The sequence below is a fragment of the Pezoporus occidentalis genome, unplaced genomic scaffold (assembly GCF_034315485.1).
Source record: "Pezoporus occidentalis ecotype Australia unplaced genomic scaffold, CSIRO_AGI_Poc_V1 ctg37, whole genome shotgun sequence".
Taxonomy (NCBI): Eukaryota; Metazoa; Chordata; class Aves; order Psittaciformes; family Psittacidae; genus Pezoporus; species Pezoporus occidentalis.
In genome coordinates this window covers 2697354-2712194 of record NW_026915691.1, presented here as the reverse complement: position 1 = coordinate 2712194, position 14841 = coordinate 2697354, and the positions used below count along the sequence as shown (strand labels likewise).

The 14841-nt window shown below is 42.8% G+C and overlaps 1 protein-coding gene across 1 annotated transcript; it reads right to left on the bottom strand.

Annotated features, from left to right (window-relative positions):
* Nucleotides 1-739: 739 nt before the first annotated feature.
* DRG1 (developmentally regulated GTP binding protein 1) lies at nt 740-6013 on the bottom strand. Its single transcript, XM_062631279.1, has 9 exons — nt 5917-6013; nt 5606-5729; nt 4753-4928; nt 4298-4367; nt 3557-3726; nt 2709-2839; nt 2356-2523; nt 1298-1420; nt 740-852 (listed from the first exon to the last, which is right to left on the bottom strand). The coding sequence occupies exons 1-9, from the start codon at nt 5956-5958 to the stop codon at nt 753-755; spliced, it is 1104 nt and encodes a 367-aa protein (XP_062487263.1). The 5' UTR covers nt 5959-6013; the 3' UTR covers nt 740-752.
* Nucleotides 6014-14841: the final 8828 nt, after the last annotated feature.

The window sequence follows — 14841 nt, the reverse complement described above, 5'->3', positions numbered from 1 at the left end:
TGACCTCACTGAAGCCATACAGTGGGATTGCTGCATTTAAATGTAGTTTTGTACAGCCGTGGTTAAGTGCAAGGAATGAGATTTTGGTGTACTAGAGAACTCCTAAACCTTCCAAGCTCTAAAGAAAGGGTGATTGAGGTTCGCTGTTCACGGTCAAGCCTGATAACCCAGCTCCATCTGCAGTTGCTCAGCTCACTTAATGCAGGAATTTACTTTTAAGACTAGAAAAAATAGGGAAATAAATGCTCAAAGTAGAATCAAGGCTGAGTACCAACTGTTGTAAGCTTTAGTGATTTATCGCCCATTCAAGCACTGTACTTTTATCATAGGTGTAGTAACATGAGAGACAGCTCTATGTCGTTTAGTACTGTTTGTAAGATGCAGTTCTTCAACCTCTGCTTTTTATGTTTTGTTCTAATTTAGAACAAAATAATTCCTGGCATGTGAACTTCTCTGCAATTTGGACAGATGTGTACGTGCAGCAGAAAATCATCCCAGGCATCAGCACTTCCCTGTACGATTTTGCGTTGTGAAAGTCATTTAATGCAAGTTTCTCATCTGTGAGTTCTGCCAGAACAGGACACTGCAGCATGACTTGGCCAGAAATACCGGCTTGCCATGCAATAAAGTAAAAAACAATACTGAAAACCCAATACCCATTTGTTAAAGGTTTTCATAGAATCAGCCTGTTCTTTGCCACTTACAACTAAAGACAAATTTCAGGCCCAGCAGCAAACTTTGTGAGAATGACTTTATTTCTTCACGATCTGAATAACATCTTCATCTTCCAGAGTATGGTCTTTACCAACCTTCTGAGGGTTGTGTTTAACAGATGAACCCCAGACCAGTGCACTGAAAGGAGAAGAAAACTCAAGTTTAAAAGGCTTAGAAGTGTAACATGCCAACGCAGGAACAGCAGCTATTTCTGTCACAAAGCTAATACAGACAGCAATGCTTACGAGCTATTTTAATTCTCCTGCAAGTACCTGGATGAGTGGCCTGTGTGAACCAGAGTACCAGCAGATCAAAACAAACCATGAAGTCATCCAAAATACTTGTGCATACAGGACAATGGCCTGGAATGCTGCCTTCAAATATTTCTTCCCCACAGAGGAAATTTATCCAGGAAAGAGCATAGGAACATCAAATACAGTAACTTGTCACAGGCAGATCAGTTCCATCACATTAAAAACAATCTGATAACCCTTCTCCCCTTTTAGTTTACAAGAGAACAAAAGAACAGACCAGGAGGTAAATTATTTTCTATTCTCTATTATTTTTCTACAATACTACTTACTATTTGAAGTCTTTGATGAGATTTTTGTGGATCTTCATGCAAAAATCCTCCACTGTAGTCTTGCAGTAAGGTAGTACCACAGGAGAGGTGTAGTCTGGGAGCTGCCCTTTAGGTTTGGTGTAGCTGTAATGCAGATGGAACAGTCAGTCAATACCAAAACCTCCTCTTTCAACCCATCATGAAACCTCATAGATCACTGGCACTGTCATCCTTGTGCCAAGTTCCACTGTTTCAGTGGTGCCAATAGATACTCTGTAAAGTGTTTGGTGTTGCTAAGCTGAAATTGCATCTGGGTAACCAATGTCTGCAGCAGGTTCTCCCTTGTAACTGCAAAGGTTTATCACTAGTGAGCTTAAACAATGATGAAACTGGAAGAGTTGACGGAAAAAACACCTACACTATTGTAACTCCAACTCCTGATTTATGGTTTTTCAGGAAAAGTTCAACATATATTGGGAAAAAACCTGACAAAGCTGCAGCCCCGATACCTAAACATTCTAAATCCCTTTTTACAATAGATGTTATATTGTCACAAGAAGGCAGATTCATGTAGCAGGACTATTAACAGCTTCAGTCATAAATTTATCCAAATAAATGCATGAGAAGTATGAGGTAAACCTGGAATAATTTACAGTAAAAATACCCAAAATGCCAGATGAAGAACTAAATTCAGTTCTGGTAAGAGCTGAATGCACGACAGCCTGAAGAGACCACCCCTGTAAGTCGCAACTTTGCACTAAGTTTGACTAGAATTCCATGTTTTCAGGAATTTTTTAAGATGTACTTTGGCCTTGGTTCCACAAGGTGCTTGTTTAATTCCCCTACGAGTTCAAAACACAGCTCTTGTGACTTTAAGGAACTGTCCATCACACTACACATAAGTATGATTTCCGATTTACAGAGTGAACATACTTCAGTGACAGAAGAAATCATCATTTGAAAGCTGAAGCTCTAAGCTAGTAGAAAACCCTTATAAAACAATCATTCATCCATTCTTGAGACATCCTTCAGTCTCAGCCTTACACTGAAATCCACAGAAGACAGTAACTGGGACTCACATTCGTACTAGCTTTAAGTAGTCCCAAATTTTCTCCAGCAGATCATCAAAGTTCCAGCGATGATGAGCAGATATTGGTACACAGTGGGGTACTTTGTAAATAATATCTAGTTCCTCAATGGAAATTTGGTCAATTTTATTTAGGACGTAAATGCACGGGATGTAAACCCTGCAAGAGAAAGAAAACACTGTTACTGCAGCCTAGCAGCATCAGCTACCTTCGTCAGAAAGATCTCCCATCTCCCTGTGCTGATACCACACGGCTAACTTAGGTTCTATGGGAAGCAGACATGAGAAACAACTCTTTGCAATAGAAACTGCAGGTTAGAAACAAAGCCAGGAGCCCAACAGTACCTGTTTCCTTCAACAACATCAATGAGGTCGTCAGCAGTGGCGTCGCTGCGCAGTGTGACATCAGCATTATGAATTTTGTACTCTGCTAAGATGCTCTTCACTGTTTCAGTATCCAGCTCACTCTGAGGACACTGAATGTAGACACAGTGTTAAGGAATTGAGTTCACAGTCAATTCAACATTTACAGTGAATAATGCTATCACCTAGCAATCACTGCAGGTAGATTACTAGAAATAATAGCGCTGTACGTTCCTGAATTTGACCATGATTTGACTATAGTTAGCCTCAGAAGAGGGGACCAAAAAAAAGGTTTAAATCCTAACAGCTTTATTTACATTAGCACCCACTGACACCTGCCATCAAACATTTCAAAAGCAATGTTTCCTGTCAACCTGCCACCAGTTGCAGTACAAACCCATGCATCTACCAGTTCAGTGCCCAGCTAATGTTAAGTGCTTAGATCCCAGGTATGAGTTCTTAATTTTGGTATCTACCTCTGGATTTCTATGCTTTTAAATATTTGGTGGTAAATATGAAATAAGGAGCAGTCCAGGTTGAAAGGCCAGAGCTCCAAGCAATCCTCTGCAGAGCAATGCTGTAGCCACCAAGTGAAAGGCAGGTTTCGTAAACTCCTTTGGACCTCAGAACCTGTAATTGTTGGAAAGCAACCACGCCTCTGATTTGGGGCAGAGGAGGTGGTCGGGCTCCTGGGGTAGGTATGGATAGCCTCCAGGACAAGTTAACTGACTGCAGCAGGAATGGTCCCAGGGACACCATTAACTGCAAATGCCTCTTTCTTCAAGCAGTTCTATTATTATTACTTAGGGTAAAGAAAACTTTCAACTTACTGTGGCTGTAAGGTTAATGCCTCCTTTATCCTTTTTTTTAAAGCCAATATTGGGAGGCTTACTATTAAGACGAATTCCAAATCCCTCCAGCTCATTTTCAATGATTTTCTTGTGACCAAGGGGTTTTAGCACATCCAGAACAATCAGAATGAGGTTACAGGTTCGAGCAACTGAGAATCACAAAAAGAAAGTAATCTCTCAATAAATGTAACACATGCAATATGAGGCAACACAAAATATGGCTTAGTGACATATATTAGATGACAACATTAAAGCCCTGAAGGCTCGTTCATAGTACGTTTTTAAATTGCACTATGAGACTGAAGTTTGTACTGCTGACCAAGCATCACTGACATGTAGATCCTTACAGGTTATAAGAATCACAGAGGCTGGAAAACTCTTCCATCCTGTCTACATTCAGACCCCAGAGTGATGACAATAAGCTAGGTAAAGAAATTAAGACACCAGCCTTGTTTAATATGCGATTACATCTGCCTTCAAAATTGGTAACACACTTTCACTGCAGTGTCAGTGCAGAGCAAGAACTCAGCAAATGCATAAAGCCAGAACTGAACACAGCACAAAACAAAAATGACACTACTGCTTCACATTAGACTGCTCAATTCCAGCATAAAATTCAAGCTTTTGAAAGACATCAGAAATGGTGATTCAACTTTTCATTCTCATGAAGTGTTCTAGCTGAATAAGAGACAGAATGATGCCTGCAGCTCTCATACTCACCTGCAATGACTTGCCGCCCTCTGCCTTTACCATCCTTGGCACCTTCAATAATTCCTGGGAGGTCAAGTAGCTATTTGTTCAGAAGGAGGAAAGTAACTTGTGAGAAAAATACTTTTCTTCATGGAGAAAATAAAGCCTACTTTTACCTTCCTTCTAAACCAGCTACTGCAAATTCGAATAGAACATGGCAAAACTGTTTCCTGTATATTGCATTACTCCACTCACCCTGTTGGTACAATGGAACAGATCATCTCATAGAGAATATGAGAACTCCCCAGAGAAAATGAGAAGCAGGGTAAAATCAGTTTTCCTCATGAAAACATTTCCAATGTACTCTCAAGGTCTTCTAAATGTCACTTGTAACCTGCTAATGTCAGGCTGGACCATTCAGCCATAACACCACTGCATCTAATATACACACCATCTTATCCCCACAGATAAAAAGAAGATCTCACCTGTATCTTTGCTCCTTTGTATCTAATGACTCCAGGCACGGTAGTTAGTGTAGTGAATTCATATGCTGCCACTTCAGAGTATACACCAGCCAGATTACTTAGAAGAGTAGATTTCCCCACTGATGGAAAACCCACAAACCCAATTCGGGCATCACCTGTCTTTGCAACATCAAAACCTGCAAATAAGGAACAAATATATTCATTTAAAGATCCCCATTTTCTAACTTCTCAGGTTCTGGAAAGCAGTCCTGCTATTACTTTCAATATTGCCTGAGTGAAAGCCAGTAAGCTTCCCTTCAAGGAGGATGACAAAGTGAAACAGACAGTTCACAATATATATTGCCTTGCACGACTTTGCCTGTATAACACTCCATGGCACGTACCTGTCCAGAAAGTACATACTGCAAGGCTTCCCAGTGGGCTACACCTGACCTCAGTGTAAGTGGCACTTTAAGCACTACAGCTTCGACAATTTACACCCTTATATATAAAACCAGGCAGCTACTGCAAGATGCATCTTATGTAAAACCCCCTCAGACTTCTGCAACTTCATGAGACAAAATGCAGAAGCCCTTTCATTCACGCTTCAACAAGGGCCCCACCCCAAAACCCCAGAAAAGGCTACAAAGCACGACCAAGCTCCTGTACCAGGAAGGACCAGAGGGGAGAGAAAGCTGCTCCAGTTTATTCTGGAGACAATCGATTTAAGCGGACAAGAGCCACCCCCGTTACACTTACACGCACACGCACGCACACACACACACTCACACTCACACTCTCCACTCCGGCAGTAAGGAGCTGCCACTTCAGTGGAGGCCGCCGAGGCGGCCGGAGGCCTTCCCGCAGAACGCACCTTCCCCGGGGCCGCTGCCGCCGCCTCCCTTGGGGGTGATGAGCTCCCGGCGCAGCTTGGCCAAGCGGGCCTTCAGCAGCCCCAGGTGGTGAGCCGTGGCCTTGTTCTTCTGCGTCCGGGCCATCTGCAAGAGCACGGAACCGAGGACTCGACACCGGGAGAGGCTCCACCGGGCCGCGCCTCCCATCCCCCGGTGCCGCCAGGGCCCTGTCATCCCCTCACGGAGCGGGCACCGCCTCCCCCGCTCCCGGAGCACCACCGGTCCTTCGTGCCCGGCCCACCCCCGACCGGGGATAAGGCCGGGGCGTTACCTCAGCCTCGATCTCCGCGATCTTTGCCAGCGTGCCGCTCATCTTGGCGACTCGTCCCGGGCCCGGCGGCCGCTTCCACGGCTGCGGCCCGGCCCCGCCCGGCAGCGCGCAGGCGCAGAGCGACCTCTCGCGAGAAGCGGCGGGAGCGCGCCTCACCGGCTAGGCGGGAAAGAGCTCGCGCACTGACTTGCCCGGGGGTGCTGTAGCGCCCCCTACGCGGCTGTCGCCTCGGTATCCCCCGCGCCGCCTACGGCAGTGGGCGCCGGTGTCCGTGCGGGGTGGGCGGCGGCTCCGGGAGGAGAGGGAAGAGGAGTGTGTGTGTGGGAAGAAAACGTGTGAGAGAAAGCGGCAGGGCAGCTGCAGGGATCGGCATGAGCCGGGTGTTCGACAGAACTGACGGAAGGCTGAAGGGCGGGGGGAGACACGCAGCCGTTGTGAGGCTGGGGTACTCCTCTGTGCGGCTGAGGTACTCTGAGGCTGAGGTACTCCTCTGTGCGGCTGAGGTGCTCTGTGAGACTGAGGTACTCCTCCGTGAGGCTGAGGTACTCCGTGAGGCTGAGGTACTCCTCTGTGAGGCTGAGGTACTCCGTGAGGCTGAGGTACTCCTCTGTGAGGCTGAGGTACTCTGAGGCTGAGGTACTCCTCTGTGCGGCTGAGGTGCTCCTCTGTGAGGCTAAGGTACTCTGAGGCTGAGGTACTCCTCTGTGAGGCTGAGGTACTCCTCTGTGAGGCTAAGGTACTCTGAGGCTGAGGTACTCCTCTGTGAGGCTGAGGTACTCCTCTGTGAGGCTGAGGTACTCCTCTGTGAGGCTAAGGTACTCTGAGGCTGAGGTACTCCTCTGTGAGGCTGAGGTGCTCCTCTGTGAGGCTGAGGTACTCCTCTGTGCGGCTGAGGTACTCCTCTGTGCGGCTGAGGTACTCTATGAGGCTGAGGTACTCCTCTGTGAGGCTGAGGTGCTCCTCTGTGAGGCTGAGGTGCTCCTCTGTGAGGCTGAGGTGCTCCTCTGTGAGGCTGAGGTGCTCCTCTGTGAGGCTGAGGTACTCCTCTGTGAGGCTGAGGTACTCCTCTGTGAGGCTGAGGTACTCCTCTGTGAGGCTGAGGTGCTCCTCTGTGAGGCTGAGGTGCTCCTCTGTGAGGCTGAGGTACTCCTCTGTGCGGCTGAGGTGCTCTGTGAGGCTGAGGTACTCTATGAGGCTGAGGTGCTCTGTGAGGCTGAGGTGCTCTGTGAGGCTGAGGTACTCTATGAGGCTGAGGTGCTCCTCTGTGAGGCTGAGGTGCTCCTCTGTGAGGCTGAGGTACTCCTCTGTGCGGCTGAGGTGCTCTGTGAGACTGAGGTACTCTATGAGGCTGAGGTGCTCCTCTGTGAGGGAGCAACAGGGCTGCTGCAGCCGGCGTTACACTGAGGCTCCGAGTATCCGTTTGTGAGCGAAGATGCGCGCTCGGTGTGGCGGTGGCGGGGTGAGCGCGGCGCGGGGTGGTGTGGTGAGGCCGGGCACTCGCAGGTGAGGCGGCGGGTGCCTCTCCCTGTGGTAACACTGGACCTGGCGCCTCGACGAACGCGGGGGATCCGCCTCTGCCCTCGTTCTCCCTGCAGTACTGCTCATCACCAGGTGTGTAGATGTACATATGTAGTCCACAGCCCTGCCGAGCCGGGCAGAGCTGCTCGTAGGACAGCTTCCTTTAGCTCATGCTTTGTAAACCCAGGACTTCCACAGTGAAGCTTTCGCACGGCTCCTTTCAGCTGAGCCCAGGTCATACCGCTTTGCCCAGGGACATCTGCCACTGTCCGTTGAATGCAGGCTACTTAAATAGATAAAGAATTCTTCCTTTAATGCCCCTTCAAACTTTAAAAAAGCCCCGTATCTCCAGCTTTTGACAGTATCCCAAGAAGCCAGCCAGTTGGATTTGGAATAAAAAGTATTTTTATGATGTAAGGAAATATCTTTTCATGAGTTTTCAGGATTTTAGAGTCTCCCAAGTTTCTTTCCGTGTCATATTTTGTCTGAATTGGAATAATTTATGGAAACATTTTTCGCCATATTCAGTGACCTTTCCAGGAAGGTCCTTCTGTCACAGTTTTTTACAAAGTCTGTTTCTTTATGGCATAGCTCAACGTAAAACAACGATTTTCCTTTTTATTTATTTATTTTTAAAAATTAAAAAAATAAGCTCCTGGGTACATACTGTAGCAGTGTTTATAATGATAACACTTGCTGAATCACCTGCCATACCTTCAGACAGGATTCTGAGCATGGTAAGACTGACAAAATTTAACTAACCTTGTAACACTTTTGGTAACTGAATTGTTACAGATCATTAACTTCAAGTTAACTTCTTTAGGTTACGGGAGAAAGGAGAAAAATATCCCCTTCTGGTCTCACCTTAATCAAAAAAGCAGTCTTTAATGTCATAAACTCTTCGTAGTAGGAACTGTCATTAATGTAAGCTTCTACAGAACTTACTAAAATAGAATCTCAAATAAAATGGGATTACTATCTCTGGTAATGCTAGCTCAGCTAAGGTAGTGCAAATGTACCTACCACTGTATATTTCTTCATTGTTTTATAATTATTCTTTGTGAATGATATCCATTTGCAACATAGGACATAGCAGATTAGGTATACATTTTTTCCCACTTATTTCAGGTGGAATTGGACTTGTTTATGCCTCAGCTGAATTCAGCCATACAATCAGTCCACATTTGTGATCCCTTTTAGTAACAGGATAAATACTGAGAAGAACACAAATTCTGAAGGCTCAATCAGGGGTTCAGACCACCTCTATTTTTGCAGTAGATGATGGCCAGCTTCAGAACTTGTTGCTAGCAACAGTAAATGTGTTCTTATAAACTCACTGCCTCCAAATCCCATTTATTAAGTCTAACTGAAAAATGTTTTTCCAAGTGTGGGCTGAATGAATAAAGATGTCAATAAAACATGTAGTTTGCAAATTTAGCTATGGGATGAGTTTTGTTTTCTGGTTTAGGTATTTACAGTGGGTTTAATGCACAACTGCTCAGTATATGCTCTTAAATCCTTTTTATCCAGAAAATTACTCAAGCAAAGATTCAGTAAGGAATTTAGGCACCTAAAAACTTGTTTCAGTGTTGAGTATTGTCCTTAATTACCTGAAGAGAGTAAGAGTTTAACAATTTGTCTGATTTTTATTTTCCTAGCCAAATTAACAGTTTCTAATCAGAACTACATAAAGTAGTTTATGTTAGTTTATAACAGCATCCTCTTTTAAGCTTCAGAAAGGTTTATTCAATAGAGATTCGTTTCAGATTGTGAATAGGGTGTAATTATTTTTATTTACTGTGATGACTCTTGTGAGTTTTTTAACATAAAGGTGGTTTAAGTGACATGGTGCTTGGAGAAGAGGGTGGTTGTGATCACAGGAAGTTAGGTGTGACAGCTGGGGAAGTGACTGAAAGGTGGGTATTCAGGAATGGATAAATTATCTCCTCTGAGGACAGCAATCAAAACTAGAAAATTAAGTGGAAATAATAAAACTTTATGAAAATTAAAAACAAAAAAGTCAAAGAAGGGAAAAAAATCAAGGAAAATATTCATAGAAAATTGGATGTAATGTCAGAGGAGGAAAAATCCCCATGTGGAGCCTGAGAGAAAATGAAATGAGATGCAAGAGCCTGAGATATACTCAAAAGGTTAATTGAACTTTATGGTGGGCACTGATGGAAGATGGAGTGAGTATGTGAATTGGCTTTTTTTTTATAGTATTAAAATATATATGTATAAGGTTTAAAGTGTGAGAATTCCATTTAGGAAATCCAGATGAAGTGCAAAGGTTGTAACTTGCACAACATTGCAAAGTCAGGCTCTCAGGTGGTAACTACTATGTCAGACAACACAGAATAAAGATTCAGATATGGAATAAAAAAATCCAAATGATCAAGGAGTCATATGAATTACTGATTAACTAAAAGTATATAACATAAGCACTTTTCCAATAATACTTTCAGTAAGATAAGGAAAGCAATATACAATAAGGTATTCAGAAAATGAAGGACTGCATCTGAAATAAAGGTTGTCTGCTCAAACAATTAAGAAACATGACACAGCGATTGGGAACAAAGCAATGGCCTTTGTTTCATCAAGCTACAGTGACAGGAGTGTGACTGAAATGGCATACACCTTATTAGCAGGAGCTGAACGATGAAGGGCTGTAGCAAAAATGGATTTCAGAAATTCATATTCCACATGCTCCAGTCCTGATGACTCATTGATTTTGAGCAATTCATTTCCTTCACTTGTGCCTCAGTTTTATTTTTGCACAACAGGAATGTGCAGTTGCCACAAAATGATTGAAACTTTCATGTTTCCATAGCACTGCCCTGTGAGTATGGTAACTGTGGATCACTTCAATAGGACAGCTGAGTAGTTCATGCATTTAGCGTGTTTTCTGTCAGCCTACCAATTTTAAATAAGATGCTTCATTATGTGGAAGATTATGAAATTCTTTCTGAAACCGCTATTGTTTTAGCTTAAGATTTTTACTTACATGAGGTGCAAATTAAGTTGAGAAGAGGCTTGCAAGTCTTTTGGATAATCATGTAAAATTTACCATTGTAAAATATATGGTAAAAACTCAGAGTATTACATTACTTGTGATAAATTGTGTAGTGTATGCTTCATTAAAATCACATAAAGACCCTTCTTCAAAATAAGCAGTGCATGCTCGCCTAGTTAGATTTTTTTTTTATTATTATTCTTTTTTTCTGTTCCTCCTTTTTATTCTAAAATATAACTCCAGAACTTGTGGTATCAAGTCTATTCACAGTGCACTAAGAAGATTGTTTTAGCTTAAGAGCCACGCTGGTGGTACAGTACTTGTGGTTTTGGTAATTCACCTTATGACAGAAGCTGTAGCACATATTGGCAAACAACTGCACTAGGGCTACGTGTGTGTGCTCTTGCTAACGGACTACACTTCTAGTTTAGTGGTGGGGATTTCTGCAGGATTTAAGAAAAGTAGGAAGGAGGCGACAGGGAGGAAATGAAATCATGATTGCAGGTGAAACAAGGCTCTTGAAATTTCATATCCTCTCAGAAGTTATCACTAGCCCAATGAAAAATAATCTGTATTAAATGATAACCTTGACCTGAGTACCTACTATTGTAAGAATGATGGGAAGGGAACTATAACCAATCTGCCAGAGTTCCCTCATGAAAAAAGGGCAACCGCAAGTTATGGCATATAGCAAATCTGTTCATTTTAAGGTGATTTTTCTGTTATGTTTTTGCTTGTTGTTGTTCTTCTTTTGCAGCTTTTACAATTTTGTACATTTACACACAAACTTACCCTGAATTGTACTTTTATTTAGGAACTGGCTACTAATTAACCCTATTGTACTTCAGGGAAGAAGTGCTCATGCTGAAGAAGAGAGAAACCAGTTTAAAGTCATTACAATGAGCTGACAAAGGTCCAGCCTTCTACCTGCTTGGAGAAACGATTTTGAGAACCCACTATCAAAAGGTAAGATTTTTGAGATCTGTAATACTGAGTCTTCAGTGGAACCATAAAACTGATTGCCTGAGGTGAAGTGTCTCAGGAAGTTGATGGAATTCACATCTAAATTGACTCTTGAGGCAATAGACAGAAAGTTGTGTCTTTTGAATGTTGTAAGAAATACAGATGTTTCTATTATTAGTTATCTTCCTGGATTGACTTTTTTATGCCAGTTTACCTGGTATTTAAAAACAAATTGGAGTCAGGACAGTACAGCTTAGGCATTAATCTGTAAATACCAAACATTCCCTACTTGCATTGAGTATTTGAGGTTGTATTGTAATGTATGTTTTACATGAGAAAGTTGTCTGTCAGGTTTGCTTAGCTAAGCATGGATGCTTGATTCATGGGGAGTCCTAGGTTGCATTCCTATTTTGATCAGACCCTTAAAGTGGCAATCTTGTTTTGAATAGCTCAGGTTGCTTTGGTTCCAGGCAGTCTAGAGTAAGTTAAACTGGGTAGAGTGAAGAAATGAGAGAAATAAAAGGGAGATTAAGTATCAAAGATTGGCTTTCAAGACTGTTAAATTAGTTCAACAACAAAATGTTCTGTAGTTAGCATCAGCTCCCCAGACTGTCATGAACTGTCATGCAACAGATGGACTACACAGCACACAGTGAGGAGAGTAATCAAAAAGAAAAAAAAGCAAATAGTACAGTTTTCCCTTTTAAAAATAACTCTTTCTGCATACTTTTCATAGCATCATCTACCTCCCTATTAGCAGTTGCTGTCGTTTTTGTGAGAATGCTCGGTATTTTTAAACAAGAGAGATGTTTGTCTGCTTCTAGAGGAGAAAGCTGACAAATCACTACCCCATGTTCGGATTACAGGGGAAACTGCTATCTCAAAGTCTGAGAATCCTTGCTGCTAGGGTTAGCATTCTCATGGGATGATTCCCAATAAAAAATTGAGCAATTTTAAAAACTAGATTTAAGTAATGATCAACCTAATAAGTAATGAATGCTGAATTAATTGCTTGCTAGATCAGTCACAGTTAATTAAAATTCCAGTGAAAGCTCAGAAAAACTGACAGCTATTCACTGAAACTGCAAGTGTGCCATGAAATGTTCAGTGTTCTATATTTCCGTGGAACACACATGGAAAGGAAATGGTTCATATGACTAAATTAGCTGGCACAAGTGCTATGCAGAAATCTTTGCTATTATTATAATCCATGCGAACTAGTGACTAACTCACCTTAAAGAGTGTAATAATGGAGACTATTCTGAAAATTTTAATAGCCTCAAGACCTACGATTCCAGAGTTGAGAATGTTCAACAAATAAGTATGACTCAAGTCTAATTAATGTATACCCAAATATGTTTGAACAGATTCAACTCCAACACAACCTTTTGTTACCTCCTGTATTTGCAGTTCATTTTAAGGTCTGCACTTCTGAGTAAGGCCAGTAGCAACCATTCTGCAGTGAAGCGAGCGAAGTACAGTGTGCAGTCCCAAATGGTCCACACATGTTCAGAGCAAAGGAGGATTTTTTTAATACTACTGAAACACCAATCAAAGTGCTTCAGCAGACACCAGTCAGCTGCAAAACATTTAGGGACAGCTCAGGAATTCCCATGAGCAGGAGTGAGGCAGGAAATAGTGAGAAACTGAATAAAGTAGCTGAGGGAAAATGCCTTTATTTAAGAGGCTAGAATTAAAAAGGAGTTCAACAGATCCCAGTGCAAAAGATGTCAGAGAAAATAACTAGGAATCATCTGAAAAAGGGAGGAAAATCTGTGTACTGAGAATGTACATTTTTAAATTCAAAACTCTTTCGCATCATCTGGAACTCTGTCTTCAAGACAGGAACCGGTTAATTATGATGATAAATGAGTTCAAAGGTAACCATACCTGTGCACTTATATAGTTAAGTATGGGGAAATGACATATAGTCATCACATTAAATCTGGGAGCTTCATCTTCAAGTCTGTTTATACTGATGAGCCAAACTTTGTCTCAGTATGGCACACACTACTTATTTGCAAATAGAAGAAATTTGGCAACGTGTAACAAACACAAGCTGAATGACTACTTTCATAGCCTCATATTCTGAGACAGGGATTAGAGAAAGCTAAAAGTTACAAGAAGTGGTCCTTCTTGAAATGTGTTGGTGAAGCCGTGAGGTGGGGGAAGCCAGTATAGTACGGCTGGAAGTGCTAAAAGGAAAGATCCAGCCGTTATCGTGTCAGAGTGCTGAGGAACTACGGTGAATGGTTGTGCTGGTCTCTTTGTGATTTCCTTGGGATGCAAGGTGCTGGCAGTCATCTTTAAACATTATCCAGGGACAGCTCAGAATGCAAGCTCCCAGCATGCTGATGTGGCAGCCCCACAGCAAGTGTGAAGGGGTAAATTGCCAAGAAACATCCATGCTTTCGGGTGAATACTCAGCTTCTACCTAAAGAATCAGGCAGGGTGTGTTGGATGGTGCCTTTTAAACAAGAGGGTGGAAGCTGAAACCAGACCCTTCCACGGAGAAAGTTCTGAGGAAAGTGGAGTGAGAGCGGCAGGACCCCCCCTCCCCCTGCCTAGAGGAGAGACAAAGAACAGGCAAGGAGGGAACTGAAGTAGGAAGAAGGAACCATGTCAGGGGGCTCGGGAGTAAAAACAAAGCAAATTAATAAACCACTTGGGGAAAAGGCACACAACTGACCAAAGCCACTAGGAAAGATAAGCAATTCCAGATTCTTTAAGGGCTCTGTGTGTGTGTGTGCATGCAGCCTGGCTAGTGTGTTTAAATATAATCATTTTTCTCTCTGTAACAAGCACAACCCTAGTGGCTGTGGCACCCAGACAGACTTGCAGAATGCAAGCACTGTGTTATCTATATAACGCGGTGTATTCGGGCTGGGTTTGTCAGCACTGCTAGCACTCAAACAACCTCAAATTTCTAAAAATACGTTTGTATCCGGGTGTGTGCATACATAACACAGTAATAAAAAGCTACTGGTAATATTCTGCCTGCAGTGTAGACAAACACTTCCTTCCAAAAGCAGAAGAAATCTGGCACAGGGGCTGAGGGCACTGCGTGGCCTTAAGCGTTAATGTAATACGGTATTTTGGGAGCTGGGAGCTTGGTGCACTCATTTGCACATCAGTACCCAGAATGCTTGTTCAGTTCCACCACTATTTAACTCGAGCTTTTGGAAGCCTCTGTAGTTTGTGATGCCCTCGCGTGTGCAGAGTTCAGTATTTTCCACAGAACACTTTAGGTGATATTAGATCGTGAATAGGTCATCCAAGGATTCTTAATAGAGCTTTATCTTGCAAATGCAAAAAAGTGCCCTTGAACACTTTTAGAAAGTGTTGTCTTTAACAAAACACTGTTTTGGGAGTGTGTGTGTGTATTGGGACAGGGGGGTGATGTTTCTTCTGAAGTAGAGTTCTTCTGTGAG